Source organism: Gadus chalcogrammus, chromosome 13 (genome assembly GCF_026213295.1).
Source record: "Gadus chalcogrammus isolate NIFS_2021 chromosome 13, NIFS_Gcha_1.0, whole genome shotgun sequence".
In the NCBI taxonomy this organism is placed as follows: Eukaryota; Metazoa; Chordata; class Actinopteri; order Gadiformes; family Gadidae; genus Gadus; species Gadus chalcogrammus.
Window position 1 is genome coordinate 4,718,784 of NC_079424.1, and position 27,522 is coordinate 4,746,305.

Below are 27,522 nucleotides of genomic sequence, written 5' to 3' on the forward strand. Positions count from 1 at the left end.
AGAGTTGAGGAAGAAGGCGGGTTGGCTGCATTAAAATGGAACTGCATTTTTGATGAGGCCCCATAAAAGGTCTGTGAGTGAGCGAGTGAGTGAGTGAGCGACTGGGTGAGTGTGCGTGTGTGTGTGCGGTACAGAGGGTTTTGTTTCCAATCATCTCCATAGATTGGGCTGCCATCTGCTCATGGGTTCCTCAGACGCCTGGCCTCCTACATCATGACACCTTGTTCCTCTGCCCTCTCCCGCTCCCAGCATCTGATCCATGGGGTTCATTAGAAGCAAGGATAATGTACGCTGTATGTACGACTCAGACGTATGACATAGATCATCGTATCATGTGTACCTTATTAAAGAAAACCTAATTATCAATTAATTGATTCATTTAGCGGCTGCTCACTGTCAGCCCCGTGCCCATTAATTAAAACGTAACCAACCATGGGATCATTCTGACCTAGCTAAGATGGCCGCAGATCCAGGTTTATTCATGATACCGTACGTCCAGAGAAAATTAATTAAAAGGAGAAGAAAACACTATATATATATATAAATATATATATATATATCAAACTAAGCTCTGGGAAACTGGGATTGCTCAGGCATGGCCACCTTTCACACGGACACAATTAATCCCATTTTTGGTGAAAAAAACAAAAAACGAAAGCATCTGTTTCTGAAGCGTATCCCAGCATGCAGTGGGGCTGGTCTTCATCCACCCACCAGGTTTCCAACGGACAGCACCTCCTCAAAGTGAGGGGTCATGGGGTAGTGCTCCATGGCCATGAAGAGTGTGTTGAGCACAATGCAGATGGTGATAGCCAGGTCCACGAAGGGGTCCATGACGATGAGGTACGTTATGTGCTTGATCTTCAGCCAGAGAGGGAAGCACTCCCAGATGAGGAACATGTTCGCAAACTTGTACCAGCAAGGTGGACAACTCCGCTGAGACTCCTCCAGCTCTGCAGACGGGGGAAGAGAGAGAGAGAGAGAGAGAGAGAGAGAGAGAGAGAGAGAGAGAGAGAGAGAGAGAGAGAGAGAGAGAGAGAGAGAGAGAGAGAGAAAGAGAGAGAAAGAGAGAGAGAGAGAGAGAGAGAGAGAGAGAGAGAGAGAGAGAGTAAAGGAAAGAGGGAGAGGAGGGAGTAAAGGAAAGCGGGAGAAAAGAGGGAGAAAAAATAAAAGAGGGAGAGATCGAGAGAGAGAGAGAAGGAAAGGGGGAGAGAAAGAGAGACGGGGAGAGATCGAGAGTATGGGAGAGAGGATGGGGAGAGAGTTAGAGGTAGGCCCTCATAAACCACCCAGCAGAAAAAAGCAGTAAACGGTTGATGTCTTCATATTGTCAACATTATTATTTGTGTACATAGTCATAGGTAGTCCTAGGTAGAGTCCTATCTAGGACCAGGCCTTACCCTCCATCAGTGTGTTGGTGACCACGCTCATCTGGCTGTTGGCGCGGTCCTTCCCCTTGAAGGAGCAGTTGAGCTGGTCCACGGACACCATCAGGGACCCAGAGTGCTTCTTCTTCACCTCCACCTCTGTGGTCTGTTCCCAGAGAGACACGCGCACCGTGTCAGTCACATGACCCAACACACACCCGCCCAGACATGCACACACGCACCCACAAACACACACACACACACCATCCTAACATATCGTTAAGCTTCACAAGCCTTCCAGAATGGAGGAGACAATGTGTGAACACACCGTAAACACCTGGTAATGCAGACAGGTAAACACACCTGGTCAACACACCTGGTAAACCGCACAGGTAAACACCTGGTACACCACACAGGTAAACATACCTGGTACACCACACAGGTAAACACCTCACAAGTAAACACCTGGTACACCACAAAGGTAAAGCACTGGTACACCACACAGGTACACACACCTGGTACACCACAAAGGTAGACACCTGGTACACCACACAGTTAAACACACCTGGTACACCACATAGCTAAAAACACTGGTACACCACAAAGGAACACACCACACAGGTAAACACCTGGTACACAACACAGGTAAACACAACTAGTACACCACACAAGTAAACACCTGGTACACCACACAGGTCAACACCTGGTAAACCAGGCAGGTAATCCCACCTGGTACCAAACAGGTGCACACCTGGTACACCACACAGGTAAACACCTGGTACACCACACAGGTCAGCACCTGGTAACCCAGGCAGGTAATCCCACCTGGTACCCCAGGCAGGTAATCCCACCTGGTACCAAACAGGTGCACACCTGGTACACCACACAGGTAAACACCTGGTACACCACACAGGTAAACACCTGGTACACCACACCTGGTAAACCACACAGTTTAGTACCTGGTACACCACGGCATCACAATTATTCAAGACATAAATATAACATGACTCATCCAGTCACCCCTCCTACCCTCCAGTATCCGGCACAACATTACAAAACAGTTCAGCACAACCCTGCAATAATCTGCCCGTGATTCATATTCCATGACGAAGCACTCTTCCCCTGCATGCTCTGACATGCATGTTAAGAGGAGATGGCCGCTCCACAACACCATTCACTGCTACACCATGCTCTGTTGGATTACGGAATGGTAGAAAAGGGGGAAATCAATCGGATCGGCTGAGAATAAAGGGGTGTCACACCACCATGCTAGCTGCCGGAGGAATGCTGTTAAAGTGAAGCTGGGTGTTTTAGCGCCACCCGGTGGTCGGGTGGCGTCGGGACAGCATCAAGTGCAAGATGTCAAGTCAAACGTAAAGAGAGCGAGAGGAAGGATTGAGGCAATTGAGAGGCTTAAGGAGATACTGAGTGCTTGGTTCTTAAGGGAGTATCCATTGAGAGACTCCCTTCCATGAGGTTTGAGTTTCTATAACAACTGTTTAAAGGTGTTTTGTTAAGGTGAGAGTTGCAGAGGAAGTTCAGTAGGATCTTAACGAACGTTGAGTTCGGGCTCTGATCCGTACGCAGTGCGTTGGGTCCTGCCTTTGTAACCGGGGGGCTAGGGTGGGGAAGTGTGTAACTAGGTTGTTGGGTCCAGTCCCGTAACATGACGAACATGGACAGGTCCTCGCTAACATGTTAGAACCCGTTGGGGCCCCCAGAGGGACTTACAGGAACAGGAGCAAAGGATAGAATGAGAAGGAGGCAAAGGAGAAGCCGGAGAGCCTGGGACGAGGAGTCCGGGCCCATAGGGGGGGTCGGGACGAGGAGTCAGGGGGAAGGGAGGGAGAGAGGGAGGGAGGGAGGGCACCACCACATGCCTAGAGCGTATGTGTGTCTCATGGACGTCCTTACACTGTCGTCAGTGGCTGCTTTATCTATTTTCACCTCAGGCAGGAGCCGGCCGCCTGGCCCGGGGCCGATGAGCGACACCACGCCGTTGCAGTCCACCGTGCTGTTCCTCTTGCCGCCCGTGTGCGGCGCCAGCGGGTGGATGCGCGAGGAGCCCTGGCTGTAGCCGCTGTAGCTGTTGCGGCGGTATGGGATGAAGAGGGAGCCGCGGCGGTCCTCGCTCTCCTCCACCGTGCTGTGCTCGTCGTCGGCGAACTCGTTCTCCGAGCCGGCGTCCTTGGAGCGGCCCTTGAAGCTGAAGATGCTGCTGCGGCTGTTGTGGCGCGACATGAAGGGCGAGCCGGGGATGCTGAGGAGAGACTGGAGAGGAGGGGGGGAGGGGAGGAGGAGGTGGGGGGAGGAGGTGGGGGGGAGAGGAAGAAGAGGAGGGGGGGAGGGGAGGCGGAGGGGGAAGAGGTGGATGGGGGAAGGGGAGGAGGGGGAGAGGGAGGAGAGGAGGGGAATGGGGAGGGGGGAGGGGAGGAGGGGGGAGGAGGAGGATGGGGGAAGGGGAGGAGGGGGAGAGGGAGAAGAGGAGGGGAGGAGGGGGGAGGAGGAGGAAAGGGGGGAGATGGGGGTGCAGAGGGTGAGGAAGAGGGGGAGGAGGGGGAGGAGAGGCAGAGGAAGAGGGGGAGGAAGGGTGGGTTAGAGGATGTTGAGGGAGATGGAGGGAGAGTGGATTCAGAAGCATGGTGGGTGAGGAAGATGATTAGGAGGAGGAGGATGGGGAGGAAGATGGGGAGTGCAAAGGGTGAGGAAGGGCGGGTGTAGAGGATGAGGAGGGAGATGGGGAGTTGGTGGATGAAGAAGGAGGGCGGGTCAAGAAGTAGATGAGGAAGAGGATGAGGAAGGGTGGGGTGGATTGGCAGTGGAAGGGGGGGGGAGAAAGGGGGAGTCAGGGACAGAATGGGGCCGATAGAACCGCAGGAGACGGACAGAGTAACTGGGTCAGAGGAGATAATGTAATCCGGCGGTCTAGATCTATAGGAACAGGGGGCCGGCGATCATACAGATGGAACAATAAGTGAGTGTCCCACCGCTGGAGTGGCCAATGCTTACCGGACGGGGAGCCCGTTCCTGGGCAGACCCTCCAAAACGACGCTCTAGTGTGTATGAGGGAGGGGCTTAGCTGTAATCAACCAGATGAAGCAGGGGCGTAGCTCTAATCAACCTGATGAGGGCTGCTGCATCAAGTGGCCGTTGAAACAATCACCAGCGTTTTGACCCACATCCACCGTACTCTAGACCTGCGGTCTCGCACTGGACACATAGCAGTGCTCACCTGGTCCATAGTTCTCGACTGGTTCACGATGGAGGCTCAGCTGGTTCTAATGGAGGCTCACCTGGTTAAGGTTCTCACCTGGTTAAGGGCCTCACCTGGTTAAGGTTCTCACCTGGTTAAGGGCCTCACCTGGTAAGGGGCCTCATCTGGTTAAGGTTCTCACCTGGTTAAGGGCCTCACCTGGTTAAGGGCCTCTCCTGGTTAAGGGTCTCACCTGGTTAAGGGTCTCACCTGGTTAAGGGACTCACCTGGTTAAGGGCCTCACCTGGTTAAGGGTCTCACCTGGTTAAGGGTCTCACCTGGTTAAGGGTCTCACCTGCTTAAGGGTCTCACCTGGTTAAGTGGCTCACCTGGTCCAGGGTCTCACCCGGTCCATGATAGACCAGGTGTGGCCTCATGGTGCTCACCTGGTTCATGATGGAGGCCTTGCGGCCCAGCCGGCTCACCTGGTCCAGGGTCTCACCCGGTCCATGATAGACCAGGTGTGGCCTCATGGTGCTCACCTGGTTCATGATGGAGGCCTTGCGTCCCAGCCGGCTGCCGGGGAAGCGCAGGCCGCTCCTCTTGCTGCCGTCGTCCGATTCGCTCTTCACCACCTTCTCGCTGTCGCCCTTCTCCTTCTCCTGCTCCTTCTGCCGCCACTTCTTCTTGCGGTTGCGGCGCTCCTTGGCGCTCTTGGAGCTGAGCTTGGAGACCTCCGAGGAGCTGCGGGACAGCTGGCCCCCCCCCTCTTCATCCAGCGCCGGCTCCGACACCGTGCCCGCCGACGTTGCCATGGCAGCGGCCTGGGGGGCGAGTGGGATTACAGCCCGAAAATAACAGAATGTGGTGTGTGATTGTTTATATGTATGAGTGTGGGTGCATGCGCGCGCACGTGTACGTGTGTGTGTGTGTGTGTGTGAGGGTGTTTGTGTGTTTGTGCACTTGTGTGCGCGTGTGTTCTTGGGTGTTTGGCTGCATTTGCGTGTGCGTGTTTATAGATACGTTTGTGCATGCGTGTCTGTATCTGCATCTGTGTGTCTGTGTGTCGGTGTGTGTCTGTATCTACATGTTGGTGGGTGTGAATGTGTGCGTGTGCACGCGTGTGTGCATGCGTTGGTGTGGTGTGTGCTTGTGTGTTTCTGTGTGCTCGGGTGCGTGCGTGCTTGGGTGCTCGTGTGTGCTTGGGTGCGTGTGCATGCGCTGGCGCGCTGGCGTCACCTGAGTCTCCTCTTGCTGCTTCTTCAGCTGCTCCAGCATGGCCTTGAACTCAGCCTCCTTCTGCTCCGCCTCCTCTATGGTGGCCTGGTTCTGCTCCTCATACGCCATGGCCACCACGGCCAGGATCAGGTTCACCAGGTAGAAGGAGCCCACGAAGATCACCAGCACGAAGAAGATCATGTAGGTCTTACCCGCGGCACGCAGCGTCTGGACGAGGAGAAGGAGGAGGAGGAGGAGGAGGAGGAGGAGGAGGAGGAGGAGGAGGTGGAGGAGAAGGACATGGAGGAGGAGGAGGAGGAGGAGGAGGAGGAGGAGGAGGAGGAGGAGGAGGAGGTGGAGGAGAAGGACATGGAGGAGGAGGAGGAGGAGTGTGAGGACCGGAGAGACATGGTGAAGGTATAGGACACAGGCTGGGGTGGAACCATCTCAACCCATGGAGGTGGACCATAGGCCTGTATGCTTTTGAGCTGCAGAGATGTTGCTTCAATGCTGCTAAACGCTAGCTTGATATATTTACTCCTCTGCCTTCTTCAGGCAGCAGTCCTGTGAAGACAGGAGGTGTTTGGAGGACGCAGCTTCCAGGAAACAAAGGGTCACACGCACATGCGCACAAACACACGCACACAAGTGTGTAAACATACACACACACACACACACACACACACACATACACACAAACGCACCCACACATATACCCATGCACTGTATGCACATAAACATACGCACACCTCAAACACCCCCACACACACACCCCCACACACACACACACACACACACACACACACACACAGGCCTTCTATCCTACTCTCCTACTCATAGGGCCAATAAATAGAGAGGGGGGGGGGGGGGGGGGGTTCAAAGAAGTACTTGCTGATTCATTCAGGTATTGCGATGATGATGTTATTTTCCTGTTATGATATTGTTGCGTAGGCAAAAACCCTCTGTGTTGCGTTCTCCTGCACACCTTTGCTGTGTGGGTGACTGGGGACTGAACACAGGACTATTTAAATAGGTCTCCTACACAGGTGTAGTCAGAGGAGCACAGACCGCAGTGCTAGGCTGGCGGCTAACGCCTAGCTGCCAACCCCTGGCTGCTTACGGCTTGCTGCTAATGCCTAGCTGCCATTGCATAGCTGCTAACACCCATATGCTAAGATGCGAAGCTAAAAATGATGAAGCACACAGCAAATAAGCTAGGTTTGAGCTTAAATCATGTACATTGATAATATAAAGGCTATACAAATAGGGTGTTTGTGTGTATATGTATCAGTGCTGGCGCGTGCGTGTGTGTGCGTGGTGTGTTTGTGTGTGTGTGTTTGTGTGTGTTTTTGTGTGTGTGTGTGTGGGGGGGGGGGTTACGTGTGTGTGTGCGTTAGGGCTTTGACTCCGAACTTCGTTATTCGATAATAATTCGAATATCAAAAAATAAATCAAAATTCAAACGAATATTAGGCAGCCCTTAATATTCTAACCTGTTATGGGCAGGCCAAGAGGGAGAGACGTCGGAGAACCCGACGCAGTCTATTCATAATATTGTAATGACCACGGAAGAGGCATTGAATGAAGTATTGATTAGACAGCGATTTATTAGAAACCTAATAAACCGTTGGAACACGCAAGACTAGTAACCATAGCAACGCGACCTTGCATACTTAAGGCATTTAATGGTCAAAATGTTATTAATAGATATTCTAATATCAATAAACAAACGAACTTCGAATATGATTTTTGGGCCGAAGTCAAAGCCCTAGTGTGCGTGTGTGACGCTGAGCCTTACCAGCATGTAGAGATTCTCCCAGAAGTCCTGGGTCATGAGTCGGAAGAGGGTGAGGAAGGCCCAGCCGAAGCTGTCGAAGCTGGTGTAGCCGTAGTTGGGGTTCCTGCCCGCCTTCATACAGGTGTAGCCCTCAGGGCAACGCCTAGCAACACACGTTAAGATACACACACACACACACAGCACAGCTCGCGCAGTTAGCTACACGGACACACAATGCAGCCCTGATAGCTAACTGCTACGCAGACACACAACATAGCCCCTGATGTATAGCCTCAGTTGCCCAGACACATAACTCAGCTCTGACGGTTAGCTATACAACACAGCTCTGGTGGTTTGGTACCCAACAGAGCTCTGATGGATAGCTACACAACACATCTCGTATGGTTGGCTACACAGACACAGCCTTGATTGGCATCAGGTCTACTACGAGGAGTAGACCTGATGCTAACCAATAGCAGACCTGGTGTTAACCAGGAGTAGACCTGGTTTGAACCAGGAGTATCCCTGGTGTAAACCAGGAGTAGGAGTGTGTAATGAACCACAGACTGACCCAGCATCAGAGCTGTTTCCACATATCAGGGCATCCAGTTGGTTGGGCAGGAAGTAGAAATTGGCTACAAAGGAAAAGCACAACGGCTCGTTATTAACACTAATGACAAGAATAACACACGGTACTTAAATAAGGGCTTACCTGTGTGTGTGTGTGTGTGTGTGTGTGTGTGTGTGTGTGTGTGTGTTTTTTTTTGTGTGTGTGTGTGTGTGTATAGGTGTGTTGAGAGTGTGTGTGTGTGTGTGTGTGTGTGTGTGTGTGTTTGTGTATATGTGTGTGTGTGTGTGTGTGTGTGTGTGTGTGTGTGTGTGTGTGTGTGTGTGTGTGTGTGTGTGTGTGTGTGCGTGCGTGCGAGTGCGTGTGCGTGTGTGTGCGTGTGTTGGATGCATAAATCCTCTCACTCCTGTTCATGATGTAATCATCCCAGTCGAAATTGGTGCCGTTTGGGAATGCCTCTGACATGTTGATGGGCCAGAACACACATTTGTGTCGTAGGTTTCCCATGAAGAGCTGCAGCCCAATTAAGGCGAACACGCTGAGACAGAAGACGGTCAGGATCATCACGTCTGAAAGCTTCTTCACCGACTGGATCAGGGCTCCCACAATGGTCTTCAGGCCTGGGAGGGGAAGGACACACACACACACACACACACACACACACGCACGCACGAACGCACGCACACCCACACGCACACACACATGTGTACACACACACACAAACATTTGTACAACACACACACAAGTGCATGCACACAGCGAGGTGTGCATGTACATGTTTGTAGGAAAACGTACACAAAAACAAAAACCCATGAACACACATACAACCATGTCACACACGCACACACACACACACACACACACACACACACACACACACACACACACAACCATATATATAGAAAATAAAGAAAAATGTACACTCAGAGAGATATACAGAAGCACACAAACACAAAAAACCGACACACACACACACACACACACACACACACAGACAGACACACACATACAAAAGGTGCAAGCCTGTGCATTTCATGGTTGCACAGGCTTGGCGGCGGACACAGCTGCATCTCCAGCCTGCTTCAGTACTAGGATATGGTGGAGTCTATTCAGGGCAACTAGTCCAGGTGTTGGACTGGACCCAGTGAGTGGTGTGGAGAACCCACTGGTCCACCGGCAGTCACTGGTACACCGTTACTTAAATCTGAATCTGGTACAGCGCCTCTTGTTAGAGCAACTGACGCTGTGTAATGCGGTGAATATATCATTGGGTCATGGGCACCTCCTTCACACGACTGCGGGTTCAGCCCCCGTAACGTTGGTACCGGAGACCTTCTCTGCGTGGTCGCTGTGAGGAGACGTCTGTGGGCTCCGTGAGCTCTATCTCCTCTGGTCTCCGGACCAACTAGGAGCTTACTCCATGTTTTGGATTAAAACCCCAAATTGAAAGGCGTAGATAATGACATCATAATGGCGTGTGTCAGACCAGCAGGTCAGCCCATTGGGGGGGTGGGGGGGGTCTGCCTCTAATCTCAATAAACGTGAGCACATATCTGGGTATGAGAGTCGGGCGGTGCAGTCAGGCCCGTGTCAAGAGTGAAGGGTGCAATCCCCTCGACGGCACAGACATCCACTGGACAGAACAGCCAGGGATCAGAGCTCTCCCTCCCCCCCTGCACCACACAGAACACCACGAGGGTCTGAGACCACTCAGGGGATGTTCCTGAAGCTGGACCGCTCCGCTGGCATCGGTGAGCACACATCGGGATGTGTACTCTGTCAGCCTCTCTTCCAATAAGTACGGCATCGGCAACACATTAATATTGTATTGAAGTGCGAGCCGAGGACTGGACGGTGTTCACCGATACGTCGTGGCCTAGGGTTCACTGAGACTGGTTTCCTAGGGTCCACCTTTGGAGGAACATCCCGTGGCTGCTCTCAGAAGGTAACGACAGATGGAGCGACCACAGCAGCAGGGTCACACCCAGCGGGATCGGGGTGAGCGGGGGGGGGGGAGGAAGGGGACAGGCCAGGGCGGGTAGGGGGAGGAGGCGGGGAGTAGGAAATAGGATCAGTGGTTAAGAGGGGGGTGGGGGGGAGGGGGGGGGGGGCATGCAGGTCATTTAAACGCCAAGGCTGAAGGAAGGGACTCTGTGTCAACATCACCTGTCAAAAAGCGTGATGGTGACTTTGCTCTAAGTGAAGAACCGTTCCCATCCCAGGACCCCCACGGCCCACTGGTCAGTGCTCCCCCATGGAGGAGGGCCCCCCCAGAGCCAGATGAGCACTGTGTGCTGATGCACTGTATGCCGGAGGCTGAGCTTACAGTGCTGTATGTACACAAATCCACAACAAATTACCGCAAAGTCCCACTTGCCCTTTGATACTTGCTTTGAGCAAACGTTTTGCACCAGTGGATCGTTTTCAGATCTGTGCATGTGTGTGTGTGTGTTTGTGTGTGTGTGCATGTGTGTGTGCTTGTGTGTATGCTTGTGTGTGTGTGTGTGTGTGTGTGTGTGTGTGTGTGTGTGTGTGTGTGTGTGTGTGTGTGTGTGTGTGTGTGTGTGTGTGTGCATGTGTGTGCTTGTGCACTTGTGTGTGACTAATTCGTGATCTACAATTTTTTTTCCAGTAGTGCAAATGTTTATATTATTAATACACGTTATATGAATCTGCATTTGTATATTTGTATGTGTATACTATATGCATTGAATATGCACATCGACCCTGATTGTAATATAGATGTATGGATTTGGGTTAATGATGGGTTTGTGTGTGTGTGTGTGTGTGTGTGTGTGTGTGTGTGTGTGTGTGTGTGTGTGTGTGTGTGTGTGTGTGTGTGTGTGTGTGTGTGTGTGTGTGTGTGTGTGTGTGTGTGTGTGTGTGTGTGTGTGTGTGTGTGTGTGTGTATTTTGTGTATGTGTTCATGTGTCTGTGTGTGTATCTGATGTCAGTTTTCCTTGAATGTTTTCCCTCCCAGGATGGACAAAGATCTTCAAAAAATCCAGAAGCCTGAATCCAAAAAGCTGAACCACTAAAGAACTGATGGAGTTCCCAGGGAGTCTGTTAAGCCAAACTGTAAAGCAGGTGTTTGAAGCTTCATGCAGCATAATGTGTTGTCAAACTAGGCTTGGCAGTCTTTAGGAATTAAATGTCCTGTTTTCTTGGAAATCCAAAGATAAAAGTACCAGACATTGGTTTTTAGAATAATGTATAAATTCAATATGGAGGATAATTAAGAATTACAAAACAAAAAAACTACATTAAATTGATCATGTATTCGACCAACCTTTGATCAAATACATGGCCATAACATAAACATTAAATTGCTTGTTAAATAATCTTTAAATGGCTATATTTACATAGTACTTTTTAACACGAGTGTCAGTGTTTCGTTTAGTCAAATATGATCGAATCAATCTAGAATGGACCGAGCTGTGCCATCGTATTACTTTAAAAACACAAGAACTCGACCATGCTGCTGAAAGAGGAGACAGAAACACAATCCGGCCAGTCCAAATGGAACCTATGGTCCACATAAAACACATTAAGAGGTTCTGATTTCCACTTAGCCCCACAAGACTGCCAGTAAGACTGCTTAGCCTATCAAAAATGTATGACTACCATTTTTGATTGTCGTAAAAAATAACGGAAAGAAAACAAAATATAATAGATATATGTTGTTTTTTTTGGGAGGGGCATCTCTTTTCAAATCAAAAAGGAAACCATTAAAACTGGAATGAGGAGCAGCTCAGCCTTAGTGTTTAAATGCAGTCTCACCTGGAATTACAGAAATAGTTTTCAAGGCCCGGAGAACCCTGAACGTTCTCAGCGCCGAGACATTCCCCAGGTCCACAAACTCTGTTACATATCTGCAACGGGGTGGGGGACACAGAACAGAGACCATGACACGCAACGCCACGGACACATGCACGCACACGTACGCACGTGTGTACAAGGTTACAACAACCACCACCGTCACCACCAGCACCACCACCGTCACCGGAGACCGGGAGGGAAACACCACGTTGGGAGAGAGAGAGAGAGAGAGAGAGAGAGAGAGAGAGAGAGAGAGAGAGAGAGAGAGAGAGAGAGAGAGAGAGAGAGAGAGAGAGAGAGAGAGAGAGAGAGAGAGAGAGAGAGAGAGAGAGAGAGAGAGAGAGAGGGGTAGGGGTAAGGGGAGAGAGAGGTAGGGGTAAGGGGAGAGAGAGAGAGAGAGAGGTAGGGGTAGGGGGAGAGAGAGAGGGAGAGGGAGGGACAGGTTGGGGTAGGGGGGGAGAGAGAGATGGAGGGAGAGAGAGAAAGAGAAAGAGAGAGAGAGAAAGAGAAAGAGAAACGCCTGTCCAACCAGGGGGGAGAAAAGGGAGAGAAACACAACCACACCTAACATCAACCCTCCGCGCCCCGCCCAAACAGAACAGACAGCTGGTCTCTCTTACCTGGAATAACAGAAATAGTTTTCAAAGCCCTCAGAACCCTGAACGTTCTCAGGGCTGACACATTGCCTAGGTTTACAAACTCTGTTATGTACCTGCAAGGTGGATCACATACAACGACTTAGAGGTCATCCCTCACACCGTGTTAAGAGTCATACAGAATATAAAGACTTTAGCATGGAGACTAAAGGACACATGAGGAAGAGTCATACAGAATAGAAGAACCTTATTGCGGAGACTATAGGATACATGAGGAAGACTTTGGGACGCATGAGGAAGACTATGGGACACATGAGGAAGAGTCATACAGAATAGAAGAACCGTATTGCGGAGACTATAGGATACATGAGGAAGACTTTGGGACGCATGAGGAAGACTATGGGACACATGAGGAAGAGTCGTACAGAATAGAAGAACCTTATTGCGGAGACTATAGGATACATGAGGAAGACTTTGGGACGCATGAGGAAGACTATGGGACACATGAGGAAGTCATACAGAATAGAAGAACCTTATTGCGGAGACTATAGGATACATGAGGAAGACTTTGGGACGCATGAGGAAGACTATGGGACACATGAGGAAGTCATACAGAATAGAAGGGCCTTAGTGTGGAGACCATAGGACACAAGGGGAGGACTATGGAACACATGAGGAAGACTTCATGGTTATGATGGAACATGATGAAGCGTCACTGGGTGGTCAAGAAACAGGGATGTGGGTGGCTGACGTCAGCAGGATTGTGTATAAATCATCTATTCTAATCGATGATGTCGCGATTGGATGAACAACGAGCTACAATACTAAACAGGTTTCATTCGGTTTTAGTTGTATAGCACTAAGGGTCGGCTAGATCTGTATGACCTTTAAGATTTGATTTAGCCGGCAGTTCATGTTCTTTGATATTAAAAGATACTATAGTATACAATTTCTAAACTATCTATCTGGCCTCATTCTTGAATTTTTACTGCAGTTATCTTTTTATTCAATTCTAGCGATGTTAAAGAAGAGGAGGAGATGTTCAGGGAGGCAGAAGAAGAGGAGAAGAAGGAGCAGGAAGACCTCCAGCGTCGGTGGACTTACGCCATGGAGATGACCATGAAGTCCAGCCAGTTCCAGGGATCTCGCAGAAACGTGAAGCTGTCTATAGCAAAACCTCGGGCCACGATCTTGGTGAGGGACTCGAAGGTGTAGATACCCGTGAAGGTGTACCTGGATGGGAAGCAGATTCATGAACTAAACCGGTTACAGGCGGTCGGTCAAAGCATGGATGTGTTGACGGACACGGAGGATACTCACTCTACTTGTTTGGACCATTCTGGAGGGTCGCTAAAGGTCATGAATATACAGTTCGTCAAAATGGTACACATGATGATCATGCTGAATAACGTGAGGGGAAAGAGTCAAGGAAATACACAGGAATATACACACAGAGTCCTCTTTAAATACGTAGTTATACTACAGAGGAATACACACACTGAGTAACCTCAGTATACCTCTTTAAAGATGTAGTTTTACGACACAGGAATAAACACACTGCATCCTCTTCAAAGAGGTAGCTATACTACAAACAAATATGCACACTACACACTTTTCAAAGATGCAGGTATACTACACTTCTTTAAAGATGTACTTATACTACACGTGAATATACACACTAAGTCTTCTTCAAATATGTACTTATACTACAATATAAACACTACCTCCACTTTATAGATGAGGTGTTTAAGCACCAATAATCAGCACTGTCTATCCACATGCTTTTAACTGTGAACAACATATTGAATGTAATCAGCAATTGTAATGATTTAAATATAGTATTTTCATATTTTCCACTTGCTCCGAGTGTAAGACACATGCATATGCACCGTGACAAACGATAGTTTCCCTTTCTTCACACACAGCACAAGCTCAACAGAACATTTGACATGCGGCTCGTCTCTGAAAGGATATGAATGTATCAAAATCTTAATCGCTATTCTCCTGAACAGGTTAAAGGGCTGAATGATGTAGAGGGAGTCCGTGGCACTGAAGCGGAAGATGGTTTTCCCTTTGTTGATGACTATAAAGGTCTGTGGAGAGACAGGGAGACAGGGGGGGGGGGGACAGAGAGAGACAGACAGAGGGACAGACAGAGAGGGAGAGAGTAGATTAGTTTCCAGAATACATCAAACACACGGTGCCGAACACAGAAAACAGGACAGTGCTGCAGCGCTGGTCAGAGGGACGCGGGGGAGAGGGGGGAGATAGCGGGGGAGAGGGAGATGGGAGACGGTCCACCCCTCTGTCTGAGCCCCTCTCTGCCTGCTCCCAATCTCAAACAGGGGGGTCACATGTTAGGGTCCCGGGGCGGGCAGGTTGCTACGGTGACCAACTGGGAGACGGCGGAGCGAGGAACACCTCTTGTTGGGGGGGGGGCTGAAGGTAATATGTAGGTTATTTCAGACGTCTGCATCACATGACATACGTGGTAGGAGGCCGGGACCAGCCGACAACCCCACCACTGTGTGTGTGTGTGTGTGTGTGTGTGTGTGTGTGTGTGTGTGTGTGTGTGTGTGTGTGTGTGTGTGTGTGTGTGTGTGTGTGTGTGTGTGTGGGGGCGTGCGTGGGGGCGTGCGTGCGTGCGCGTGTTTGCATTTGTCTAATAACTGATCTACAAACATTTCCAGTATTGCAAATGTTTAGATTAATAAAATGCTTTACATGAATCTGCATTTGTATTTCTACATGCATAGAGCATCAACATTGTCCCTGATTGTAATATTGATGTATGGATCTGGGTTAATGATAGCTAGTGTGTGTGTGTGTGTGTGTGTGTGTGTGTGTGTGTGTGTGTGTGTGTGTGTGTGACCCAATCAGGGGGGGCCTCTCTGCGAGCCCCGGCCCAGGCCAGCAGGGCTCTCCCCCCGTCTCTCCCCCTGTCTCTTTGCGGCCAAATGGCAATCCTTCGTCCTTCCTCCTTCCTCCCGAGCTTAAAGCTTTTACTGGAAGACAACCGCAAGCCCTGTCATCGATCAGGCCCAGATCTGCTGACTCCAGCTCCGCCACAGCCACTCCCACCCAGAGACAGCCCGGAACCCAGGGTGGGTGAGGGGCTTCAAATGCACGTGTGTGTGTGCGCGTGTGTGTGTGTGTGCGCGTGTGTGCGTGTGCGTGCGTGTGCGTGTGTGTGTGTGTGTGCGTGCGTGTGTCAATCTTTATGAAAAACGTTCGGCCGAATAAAAATGATCCTGGTTCAACGTTGATGACTCTGGATGTTGTCCGCGGTTGCTCGGAGCGCCTCAGGAACTGCGTGTCAGACACAAAGCCTCGGCCAGGCGCCCACAGAGCTTTCCCCCCGAGTCATCACATCGTCCCGTAACACTAACGCAGTTAACGGGATTCTGGTCAATATCTGCACCCGCTGACAGTATGGTGACGGTAACTCGAAGGTGAGGCCGCCTGGTCCCGGGTCCCAAAGCCCTTGTCTTGCTAAAAGCAGACGTTGGCTTCTGCAGAGTAAAAAAAAAATGGAGACACCAGCAGAACGGCTGCAGGAGATACGAGCGAGGCGGGGAGATATTAACAAGGCCTGTAATTGCATTTCCTTTGCATTACAACCAGAGATACACGGGATGCTCGTCGGAGCGATCGGTAGCGATCGGTGGCGGCACCCCCCCCCCCATCCGTGGCTTCCCGCCACGGATGTACTGGTGCCACACCACTGGTTTCGGAGATCCCAGTACCGGAACACTAGAAAGTCAACCAGAGGTATCCTGAGACGAGTGGTGTCCTGAAATCTAATTAGATTAAAAATAGCGACGCAGTCTGGGGAAGACAGAATGGATTCTCTCCTTCTGCCCCTCTCTCCCTCTGCCTCCCTCTCTCTGCCTCCCCCTCTCTTCCTCTCTCTCCCTCTGCCTCCCTCTCTCTGCCTCCCCCTCCCTTCCTCTCTCTCTCTCTCTCTCTTCCCTCTCTGGGTCTTTCTGCTTATATAGCATCTGTACCAGTATAAATATTTATCCATATCCCTTTTTCCTTACCCTTGAAAAAATGAATCCTCCATCAATATAATCCTATACTTCACCAGTATAATCTATCACCAGTACAATCCTATACTTCACCAGTATAATCTATCACCAGTATAATCCAATACTTCACCAGAATAATCCTATGCCTCACCAGTATAATCCTATACTTCACCAGTATAATTATATACTTCACCAGTATATCCTATTGGACTACACCAGTGCCTATACATCACCAGTATAATCCTCTACTTCATCAACATAATCCCATGCGTCACCAGTATAACCCTATACTTCCCCAGTATAATCCTATACTTCACCAGTATAATCCTATATATTCACCAGTTTAATCCTATACTTCACCAGTATAATCCTATACTTCACCAGTATAATCCATCAGTATAGTCCTATAATCCACCAGTATAATCCTATACTTCACCAGTATAATCCTACACTTCACCAGTATAATCCTATATATCACCAGTATAGTCCTATACATCAGCAGTATAATCCTATACTTCACCAGTATAATCCATCAGTATAGTCCTTTAATCCACCAGTATAATCCTATACATCACCAGTATAGGATAAACGGAAAGCGAATGGAGCCCGGATGCCATTAAAGAGTCTATGTTCCTCTATAGGGGGTGGGTGTGCCTGTAAGGGGATGTGGTGGTGGACTTCAGACCATATGAATACATGGTCTAGGGTTGCTTAAACACACACAATCGCACTTGCACACATACAGACACACACACACACACACACACACACACACTTTTGCATTATCCCTATTGGTTTGATTTGGGTCACCCCTTGTAGCATGGTACACATCGTTGGATACAGCGTTGTTACAAATACAACTTGAGTCAACTGAGCGCTGTGTTGAAATCAAGTCGGGGGGAATGCTGCTGTTGACTTCAGCCGGGTGGGATGCTGGCCTAGTCAGGGTGTGTGTGTGTGTGTGTGTGTGTGTGTGTGTGTGTGTGTGTGTGTGTGTGTGTGTGTGTGTGTGTGTGTGTGTGTGTGTGTGTGTGTGTGTGTGTGTGTGTGTGTGTGTGTGCGTGTGCGTGCACGTCTCGCGTGTGTGCGACACACGGCCATTCAGCCTGTGCTACACCCATGCAGCCAGTCCTGCAGACAGACAGACAGACAGACAGACGGCCAGACAGGTGAACCATCCGGTAAACACACCATCTGTAAGTCTGGGTGGCGACGGAGCGCGCCTCATTCTAATACCAGGAGGAGTTTTGCTGCAAAGCTGCTGGAAGGTTCCTGCTCCCAGTAGACACCAAGGAGGAAGTGTGCAGAAACCAGGAGGCAGATGCAGCTGCAGGGACCGCGTGTGTGTGTGTGTGTGTGTGTGTGTGCGTGCGGGGTAAAGGAATACGGGACAGCAGTAAAGATCGAGAGAAAAGGGGGGAGAGAGAGAGAAAGGCAGTGGAGGGGGGAGAGAGAGAGAGAGAGAGAGAGAGAGAGAGAGAGAGAGAGAGAGAGAGAGAGAGAGAGAGAGAGAGAGAGAGAGAGAGAGAGAGAGAGAGAGAGAGAGAGAGAGAGAGAGAGAGAGAGAGAGACAGAGAGAGAGAGAGAAATGCAGAACAGAAAGCAGCCAGAGAGCTGCAGAGGGGAGAGAGACAAACCTGAGATGGGGGGGGGAGAGGGAGGGTGTGCAGCAGAGAGGGAAACTGAGAATGATACAGGGAGGAATGGAGAGGGAGACAGCCAGAGAGACATAGACAGAGAGGGAGACAGACAGACAGAGAGACAGAGAGAGCCTGTACTGAAGACCCACTCCCCATTGGTCGAGACCCTCACCATGTACTGTAGACCCACTCCCCATTGGTGGAGCCATACCATCATAATGTACTGTAGACCAACGTCCCATTGGTGGAGCCATACCATCATAATGTACTGTAGACCCACGTCCCATTGGTGGAGCCATACCATCATAATGTACTGTAGACCCATAATAAGGCCCACATGAAGACAGCAATGACCTTCATGCAAACACATACAAACACGCACTGGCACACACGCACACGCACACGCACACACATATCCTCAGCCACTTCTAAACACTTTTGAGCCTGCGTGTGAACGTGTGATTTTGATGATTCAGAAGCAATGGGTATCACAGCTGAATCAACAGACAATGCGGATGCATATTCATCAGAAGGTATAACCGGTATTTGTGTGTGTTATTATTCATACTTCTGGGGACCAAAATGTAATTATTTTTATAGGCTTGCGGAAGACGGATGTTTGTAAAATAAAAATGAGTTTGAACTGTTCTACAAAGCCGTACACACAAGAATACCCAGCTTCAAACCACCATGCACTTTACCCCTGAACCTCGTCAGGAGAGCGAGAGGCAAAACTCCCGTTAGAGGAATCTTCCCCTACTCTTCCCCCCTCCCCCCCCCCTCTGCTGTGTCATCAGACACAAAGAAATCAGATTGAGCACTAAAGCTGGACCTCCACTCTAATTTACTACTACCTTGAGAGTGAGTGAGAGAGAGAGAGAGAGAGAGAGAGAGAGAGAGAGAGAGAGAGAGAGAGAGAGAGAGAGAGAGAGAGAGAGAGAGAGAGAGAGAGAGAGAGAGAGAGAGAGAGAGAGAGAGAGAGAGAGAGAGAGAGAGAGAGAGAGAGAGACAGACAGTGAGGGAGAGAGAGACAGAGACAGAGAGAGAGAGAGAGACGGAGAGAGAGGGGGAGAGGGGGAGATATATATAGATAAATAGATAGAGAGATAAATAGAATGATGGATTAGAGACAGAGAGGGAGGGAGAGAGAGAGAGGGACAGACTGACAGACAGACTGGATCCAGGGAGCCATGTGACTACAGACTTGGCCCCTGGTGTAGCCTAATCACTCCAGACATTTTGAGAAGCCCAAGCAGGCCTCCCTGTCACCGGGGGAGACAAAGAACTGCAGCGCTGCATTTCTCCCCCCTCCTCCCCCCTCCTCACCCTCGCTTTGATGCATGAGTGCTGCGATCAGGTTTCCTGCAGCTGAACCACACACACACACACACACACACACACACACACACACACACACACACACACACACACACACACACACACACACACACACACACACACACACACACACACACACACACTCATGCATAAATATAAAAAGGCTGAGCCAAACAAGCACAAACACATACACACTTTATACCCCAGAAACATACACACAACACACACACACACATGCATGGAGGCATCGGGTCCGTCGCTGACATGTAACCGAGGTGTGCCGCGGGACACAAGGTCCTGAGAGAGGTCAGGGGGACGTTGGTGGAGGGACGGACAGACGGCTGGCTGCGAGGACGCGGGCCCCGGTGTGGGAGGGGCCACTGAGCCCCGCTGAGTGTGGTGTCTTACGCTCAGCAATGTCACCATGAGGCGGTGAGCTCTCGTGTGAGGAGACACAGAGAGGCAGAGTTCAGGTCGCAGTGGGCGAAGGCGTTCCACCTCCTTCACCGAGGTAGCCCCCACTGCCCCGCCCCCCCCCCCCCGGCCACTCTGTGTCACCGGAGACGTTTAGGATTCTGCTACGCGTTCACATCGTCCCAACGAAGGGTTAAGAGTCATATCAATCTATATTCGACAGGAAATCTCTAGCCACTCCAGAAAATAGATATTTTGTCCTGTGATTGAGTTGAGAGTGTAAGACGGTCTGGTTTTCAGCTGAAGAGTGGAGAGTAAACACTGATGCTATAGATGAGGTCCAAGTAACACGAGATTCCGTAGGCCTGCTGGCCTCTAAATGGGGGACGGAGGGATGCATTAGCCCATTATGGGATCTGGACACCTGCATAATTCAGACCAGCTACAAAACCCATGCAGTGGTCGGACGAGATGTGAAACAACGGCGGCCCAGAGCAGCGGTTGTTTTATTCATCAGACGCCCGTGATAGGGCGTGTCACTGCTCTACGTTTAGGAGGAGGATGATGCACTTAACGCTAGATTCAAATAGGGGAGTAAAGATGTATTTAATAAGGGCCGCTTATTAATCAAGGGGAATATGCACTCTGAAAAGAGTGGACCTTAAGTTTGCGATGGGACGCTGTGGGATTTGGTTAAATGCGTACGTTTGAGCACATTTTGAGATGTGAGGCTGGAAACACGTCCAGGAATGGGTACTGCCCGTGTTACCTGAGTGTATTTGCAGGGACAGCATAGTGGTCTGGTGAGGAATGTTTAAAGATTTACTTTTACGTTAGTTCTTGAAGCAATAAATGTTTATGGAATTGCGTACATTTTCATGTTTGACAAAAGCTTACTTTGAAGGATTTCGTCAAAGAATCAAATAAAAACGATGCTGCTGCAGTCCTGGGATGAGGATACTTCATCTGCCGTTATTTACCATTAGTTCCAGTCTCCAGACTGGCCCCTTTCCGCTAACCCTTTCTAGTGGTCTACATTTAAAAATAAATAATTAAGGGACTTGCGGGCCAAAAAGAAAAACGTAGATTTCTAAATTTAAAAGGGCAAAAAGAAGTCTGACTGAATTTCTCTTTTTAGGGATACAGCTATTCACGCACGCATACACACACATACGCTCACGCAAACACACGCACGCACAGACGCACACACACACAGGTGACCAGTGCCCGTTGGTAGCGTTATGATGGGAAAGGCTTAGTGAGAGTGTTTGACCCCTGCATGACCCCTGGCTTCCAGGAGAAGGACACTGGCATCAGAAGAGGAATTAGCAGGGTGCATCTCCTCAGAGCGCTCATAAGAGAGGGAGGCATAACATCTTCCTGTAGCCACCACTAGGCCCAGGCCACGGATCAATAGATCACAAGACACTCATCCACTGGAGAGCACTGCCCTGAGGGAGATAGAGAGGGGGGGGGGGGGGAGAGAGAGAGAGAGAGAGAGAGAGAGAGAGAGAGAGAGAGAGAGAGAGAGAGAAAGAGAAAGAGACAGATAGACAGAGAGAGACAGAGAGACATAGAGAGAGTGAGGTAGTGAGAGAGAGAGAGGTAGAGACACAGAGGGAGAGGGAGGGAGACAGAGAGAGAGAGAGAGACAGAGAGAGAGGGAGACAGAGACAGGTAGAGAGAGAGAGACATGGACAGGTAGAGACAGAGAGACAGAGAGAGACCGAGACAGAAAGAGGGAGAGAGACAGAGAGAGAGACAGAAAGAGGGAGAGACAGATAGGTAGGCAGAGAGAGTCAGGGAGAGAGACAGAGACACAGAGAGAAGAGAGAGAGACAGATAGAGAGACAGAATGACACACACACACACACAGTGAAACAGAGGTGTGAGAGAGAGAGAGAGAGAGAGAGAGAGAGAGAGAGAGAGAGAGAGAGAGAGAGAGAGAGAGAGAGAGAGAGAGAGAGAGAGAGACAGAGACAGAGACAGAGACAGAGACAGAGAGAGAGAGAGAGAGAGAGAGAGAGCGGTGCACTGAGTTGTCCCTTAGTGCTGAGGCCGCCCCCTGACAGGATAGCATATTCTCTTACAGGCCAGCGACCCGGAGGCTGCTGGCCACCCTACAGCTGAAGGAACTACTACTCCCTCCCCACCCCACCCCACCCGCCCCGCCGTCTGCTGGCCCGGGGCTCCGGGCAGGACGGTGGGAAGGTGACCCCCACGCCCCGGGACAGTGGCAACAGGAGGAGAGTCATCCAGGGAGGAAGGAGAAGGAGTCAGGTGGCGGCAGAGGGCCCCCGCTGCTATAACCATCCTCCGTTGCACAGGGCGGTCGGCAGGGGGCGGCTAGGTAGCGAGCTAGCCGCTAACCTTACCGCCGAGCTAGCCGCTAACCTTTCAGAGGGAACAGGACGTCCTAAACGGTGATATGTATCTCCTGTACTTCTGTATATGGTCCCTATGGTCTACCGTCTATATCCTCTAGAGTCTCTATGCATTGAGCTTGAGGGTTTCTTCCAGTCTTGGCTGTAGCGTACACCAGGGCCCTGGAATGACCTTTAACACTCCGCTGCAATGGCTTTCCTGCTTGTGGTCGCCCGCTCTTAATGTTTACTGGACGTCTAAAGAGCCCCATCTCATCAGGAAGTCCTGTCATAAGTAGCCCTTCCAATTAGCAGGTTGCCGCTGTTCAGACTATGAGGCATCTCCTCAACCTCTCCGTCCATCGGGCCGCTAGCTGCACCCCCTGCCTTCTCACGGGGCCTTCACAATGCAGAGATAACACACACACCGCCTGCCTGCAGCATGGTGGAGCTAGAAGATGGAGGATCCTCCGGTCTGTCTCTACGGGGCCTGCTGGTAATGTAATGAACGCCAGGGCATCAAAGTACTGGTGTGTGGAATTATGCGTCAAGGTCGTCTGTGCCATCAGGAATCTCCCCATCCCCATCGACGAACCGATATGCTAAACTCCCCTCCGTCTCCAGCTGGGACCTCACCCCGTGGTGCCCGTACACCACGGGCCCCCTCCTACATCACATGCGTTCACATCAGAGCACAGAGAACCCAACGACGACAGCAGCCAGTCTATCCGTCCGTCCGTCTCCTCTGCCCATGAATCAATTGTCCTGTAACGACACCCTCTCCCTGGACTCAACGTCCCCACACTTCCCACTACATTGTGCTGCAAAAAACAAATGACAGTGCAGAGGCGATTGTGCGATTGGCCGGCCGCACCAGAGACACCAGGACTCACTTTCTCGTTGATATAGTAGGGGTCGAGGTCCTGGAGCGGAATGGCGAACATGCCCTTGGGCACGTCCCCGTAGATGAACGGCACGCTCTTCCCGGCCTCCAGGTCGCTGTTGGGTTTGCGTTCATTCTCGTCGTCGGCGTCGCGGTGGCTGCTGTCCGATCGGGGCTTGGGCGGCTTCTTGTTCTTCTCCTCTAGGATGCGCTTCTCGATGTTAGCGAGCGATTCGGGAGTGAACTTCTTGAAGCTGTCCGGGCCTGGGGGTGCCATAATGGGAGCAGCCATGTTTTCATCCTGCAGCTAGAGGCACTCTATTGGCTCTGCATCCCCGGGACCCTGATCTGTAGAGGAGAGACGCCGTGGTTAGAGATGCATGGACACACAGACACAGACAGACACACAGATAGACTGACACACAGACACAGACAGACACACAGATAGACTGACACACAGAGACATACAGACACACAGATAGACTGACACACACAAACACAGACAAAAACAGACACACAGACATAAACAGACATACAGATACACTTACAGACTGACAGACAGACACACAGATACAGACATAGTGAAGCAGACAGACAGGATAGACATTCAGACAGATAGACAAACGCACAGACAGACACACACTTACATAGAGAGGCAGACAGATACAGAGACACACACAGGCAGACAGACAAATGTAGAGGCAGACAGACAGACAGACAGACAGACAGACAGACAGACAGACAGACAGACAGACAGACAGACAGACAGACAGACAGACAGACAGACAGACAGACAGACAGACAGACAGACAGACAAAAAAAATGATAGAGCAATAAAGAGAGGACGGAGCGACAGACATACAGGAAGACAGACAGACAGACAGATAGACAGGTTTAAAGACAGACACAGAGACATTACAAGACAAGCATGGGTTTATAAACCTATATCTTGAATGTAAGCTTATGGTTGAGTGATCATCTGTCGAGTGTAAGGATGTGAAACAAGGAGACGTGTCCACATTTACCGTCGGGATGAGTGTAATTACACTTACAACGGGACCTGTTTAACAATCGGATCTGGCCTCAACCGAGGGCAATAGTGTCGTTGAACCAAAGCATCGACCAACCACAGCATGTTAACTCAAATGTTTCCAATTGATAACAATATCGTTTCACCGTCTTCTGAACCAAGCCATGTCCCACCCTGGGAAACCTATGCCAACAAGCATCTGCTAATGGTATATGGTAATAGTTCCGTCTGGATTTATTCCCTCATAACATGGTTAATACACGGTTAATAAGTGTCCTATAGATATAGACATGAAAAGCGCCTATAGAAGAAGCATATGCAGTGATTTGATTGGTCAGTAGCCTATGCATATCATAAGGATGGACAGTGTAAGGTTTGACCTACTGCGGATGCAGACTAGCCCAACTCTGACTCACAGAATGGGTTTGAGTCCTGTCGATAAGTGAATAAATATAACTGACTCATCCTAATGCCATATAGTAACCGACAGGACACCGTGTCTCCAGCCGGGCAGTGTGTGTGTATGTCCTAGGGTCCGGCGTGACATCGCCCACGGACCAGCCTCATTAACGCATCACTTTGGATATCACACACTCAATTAGAATTAAGTAGCCGGTCTCTGCAGCCCTCGATTGAACAGCATGAAATAAATGAAATGCATTCATAGGATTAGATAAACGCAACGATACAACAGACCCTGGCTACAACACAACGCAACCGGCTACAGCCGAGAGACACGCGGGCACGCTTCAGGTAACCAAGCCAACCTCGAAGGACCTCTAAGCCTCCTTCCAGCGACGCTCCATCCATTGATCACACCGGCTCAAGGTGAGCCCCGGCGACGGCGCCAGCTTCAACCCAGCCACCCCTACTCACACGCACCGTCCGATCCGTCCCCCTCTGTCCCGCGCGCTGATCACACACGCTCAACAACACTAACATCCAAACGGCTCCCCGTCTCTGTCTCTGTAAGACACCCCCCCCCCCCCTTCGATCCGAGCGTGTCCGTCTAGTGACCGGGGTGCACGGGAGATGACAGCGTTTATCGGGGAGCAGCCTCCCGTCCGTGGGGCCGCCGCGTCAGCAGAGATGGCGGCTGCAGACGGCGACGCAGAGTCCTGTGCACCGAGGGGCCGGGCGGCACAGGGGAACAACTCAGTGGGCTACACCTCAAGACCGGGATCACTAAAGGCTCTTAACCGACCACACCGGCCAAACCCAGGGGTGGAGGCTGGCCAGAGAGGGGGGGGGGGGGGGGGGGGGTGCACTGGTGATGGGAGGAGGGATCGTGGACACCAGCGAATTAATTACACGTAGGGAAAAGCCCGTGGTGGTTGGTGGGGGCCAGGCTGGTGCACGTCCCCCGCCCCCCCCCCCCCCCCCCCCCCCCCCCCTCCTCCTCTCAGCCACATGGAGGCTGGCTCTGGCCAGCAGCCTCTGTTTGCGCCATGCGATACGGGGCGCCGAGCTCCCAGATCAGGGGGAAGGCGATGCATTCTGCTGTTGATCATATCTGCCATCGCCCCGGGCCCTTAAATAACCTTTCGTCCAGGTCCCCCCCCCCCCATAACACAGGCCCTAGAGCCTAGCCTAGCCCATCAGAACTCCTACGGCAGGGCTCTGCTAGGGGAGGAGGTAGGTCAATCACGTTTTAGGAAAGACATCATCCTCCCTTGAATGGTTCAACTATGACCTCATTCCTGACTATTGACGCCGAATGTCGTCTTCCCCTAAGAGGCCCGCGGCCCGTCGTGGACCTGCTGGTCTCCGTGAGGAGGGCTCCTGTTTACTGAGGTGTACCGCCAGGGCCGGAGCCTGAAAATGCTGCAGTGTGGCTCAGTGATGCTGAGGCTGAGTAGCACAGAGCGGCTGATCCGTTCCCCGGGACGTCTGCAGCTCAACGCCCGTCGCTGTGGGTTCCTCACCCCTTCATAGCCCAGCGACAGATTCTGAATAAAACCTTACTATAAAACAGTGAATAGGTTGAATACAAATATTATAAAGGTCTACCACACCCGCGGACCGTCTCTGAACGACGGAGCCTCCGAGCGTCTCTCGGGTGAACTTGTGAGCGTGCAGACCTTACCGCCGCGTTACAAAACACATATTCTACCTTCGCTCCTAAAGAATGAACGATGGCCCACGGCCCCCATCACAAAGTGCCGAACTCAGACGCACCTCTCCTCCTCACGCAGCCTCCGAAGAGATGGGGTCGGGGGGTTCGGGGGGGGTGGGTGGTGTCGCGGAGAGGTGGTGGATTAACTCACATTATACATGCTCCAACATTACATGATGGGGGCCAACCCTGATCCACCGGGCCCAGACCCGAGGACCAGACCCGGGGACCACCTCCCGCACACGGGCGAGCACACGCCACCACACGCACCGAAGTTTGCCGTGCTGCTGCCTCCCATCCCGTAGCCAGTATGCGTCTGTTTCACATTCTGACACATCGAGATGTCATCCCGCCAGGCCAACACCCCGATCGGGCTCCCGGCCGTCTGTCTGCACCGCGCTACTGCGGGACACGGCGGCCCGCCTGCTCGGCAGAGGGGCCGAATCGAGCCCACTTTTAACCCGGTGTTTCGCATGCATATCGGGCCGTGGATTGGCAAGGAGCCTCCGCGGGAGGAGGCGAGGATGCTGAGAGAGGGACCGCTCTGCGGCAGAGGGATGCGGTCAGCAGAGCCGGAGGACTCGGCGCATCCCGCCCCACCGATCAGCCACACAGGACAAACACATGGTCTACTTACTTTTTCTCGTATTAAAAGAAATCCAGAAAGATGTCACTGAAGTGCAGATGTGGAAAAGAGTCGAGAGTGACTGCGGCTGTCGCCATATTGTTGCTGCTATCTCCCTTCCCGGTGCGCGCGGCTCCGCTGCATAATTGATGACTCTCAGCAGATTGTTAGGGAGCGTCGCTAAATGCCTTCGGTTACAACAACCGCCAGAGACCGCAGCAGCGTAAGCAAAAAGACCCCTAAAATAAGCTATGTAGTCAACCAAGACGTTAGACGTGGTTGTTGGTTAAAAATCCTAACGTTTTTATCTAGGTTGATAGGAATGATACATCGCGTTCAATATATTTGATACTCACCCTGGACAGACAGCCTGATAAGGGATCGGCCTGCAAGGTGCATCTGACGCTAAACCTTTCTGCTTAGTTTGAGTTGTTAGAGCTGGAAGCACGTTGGACCTCCAGCGATGTCTTCTAGGATGATCCCTTAACTCACACTATGGCAAGGGCGACCTCAAATTAATCTAGTAACATTTGGTAGTGGGCTT

The 27,522-nt window shown here is 51.0% G+C and overlaps 1 protein-coding gene across 1 annotated transcript in view; it reads right to left on the bottom strand.

Annotated features, from left to right (window-relative positions):
- scn8ab (sodium channel, voltage gated, type VIII, alpha subunit b) overlaps positions 1-27,067 on the bottom strand; it is a 40,857-nt gene extending 13,790 nt beyond the window's left edge. Inside the window, exons 1-14 of the mRNA XM_056606129.1 lie at positions 26,991-27,067; positions 23,218-23,555; positions 14,513-14,631; positions 13,859-13,948; positions 13,643-13,771; positions 11,904-11,995; positions 8,528-8,743; positions 8,127-8,190; positions 7,577-7,718; positions 5,800-6,006; positions 5,103-5,384; positions 3,315-3,638; positions 1,401-1,533; positions 715-953 (exon numbers count right to left, since the gene is read on the bottom strand). Of these exons, the coding sequence (XP_056462104.1) occupies positions 715-953; positions 1,401-1,533; positions 3,315-3,638; positions 5,103-5,384; positions 5,800-6,006; positions 7,577-7,718; positions 8,127-8,190; positions 8,528-8,743; positions 11,904-11,995; positions 13,643-13,771; positions 13,859-13,948; positions 14,513-14,631; positions 23,218-23,499 (2,319 nt within the window). The 5' untranslated portion in view covers positions 23,500-23,555; positions 26,991-27,067. The remainder of the gene's footprint in view (positions 1-714; positions 954-1,400; positions 1,534-3,314; positions 3,639-5,102; positions 5,385-5,799; positions 6,007-7,576; positions 7,719-8,126; positions 8,191-8,527; positions 8,744-11,903; positions 11,996-13,642; positions 13,772-13,858; positions 13,949-14,512; positions 14,632-23,217; positions 23,556-26,990) is intronic.
- Positions 27,068-27,522: the final 455 nt, after the last annotated feature.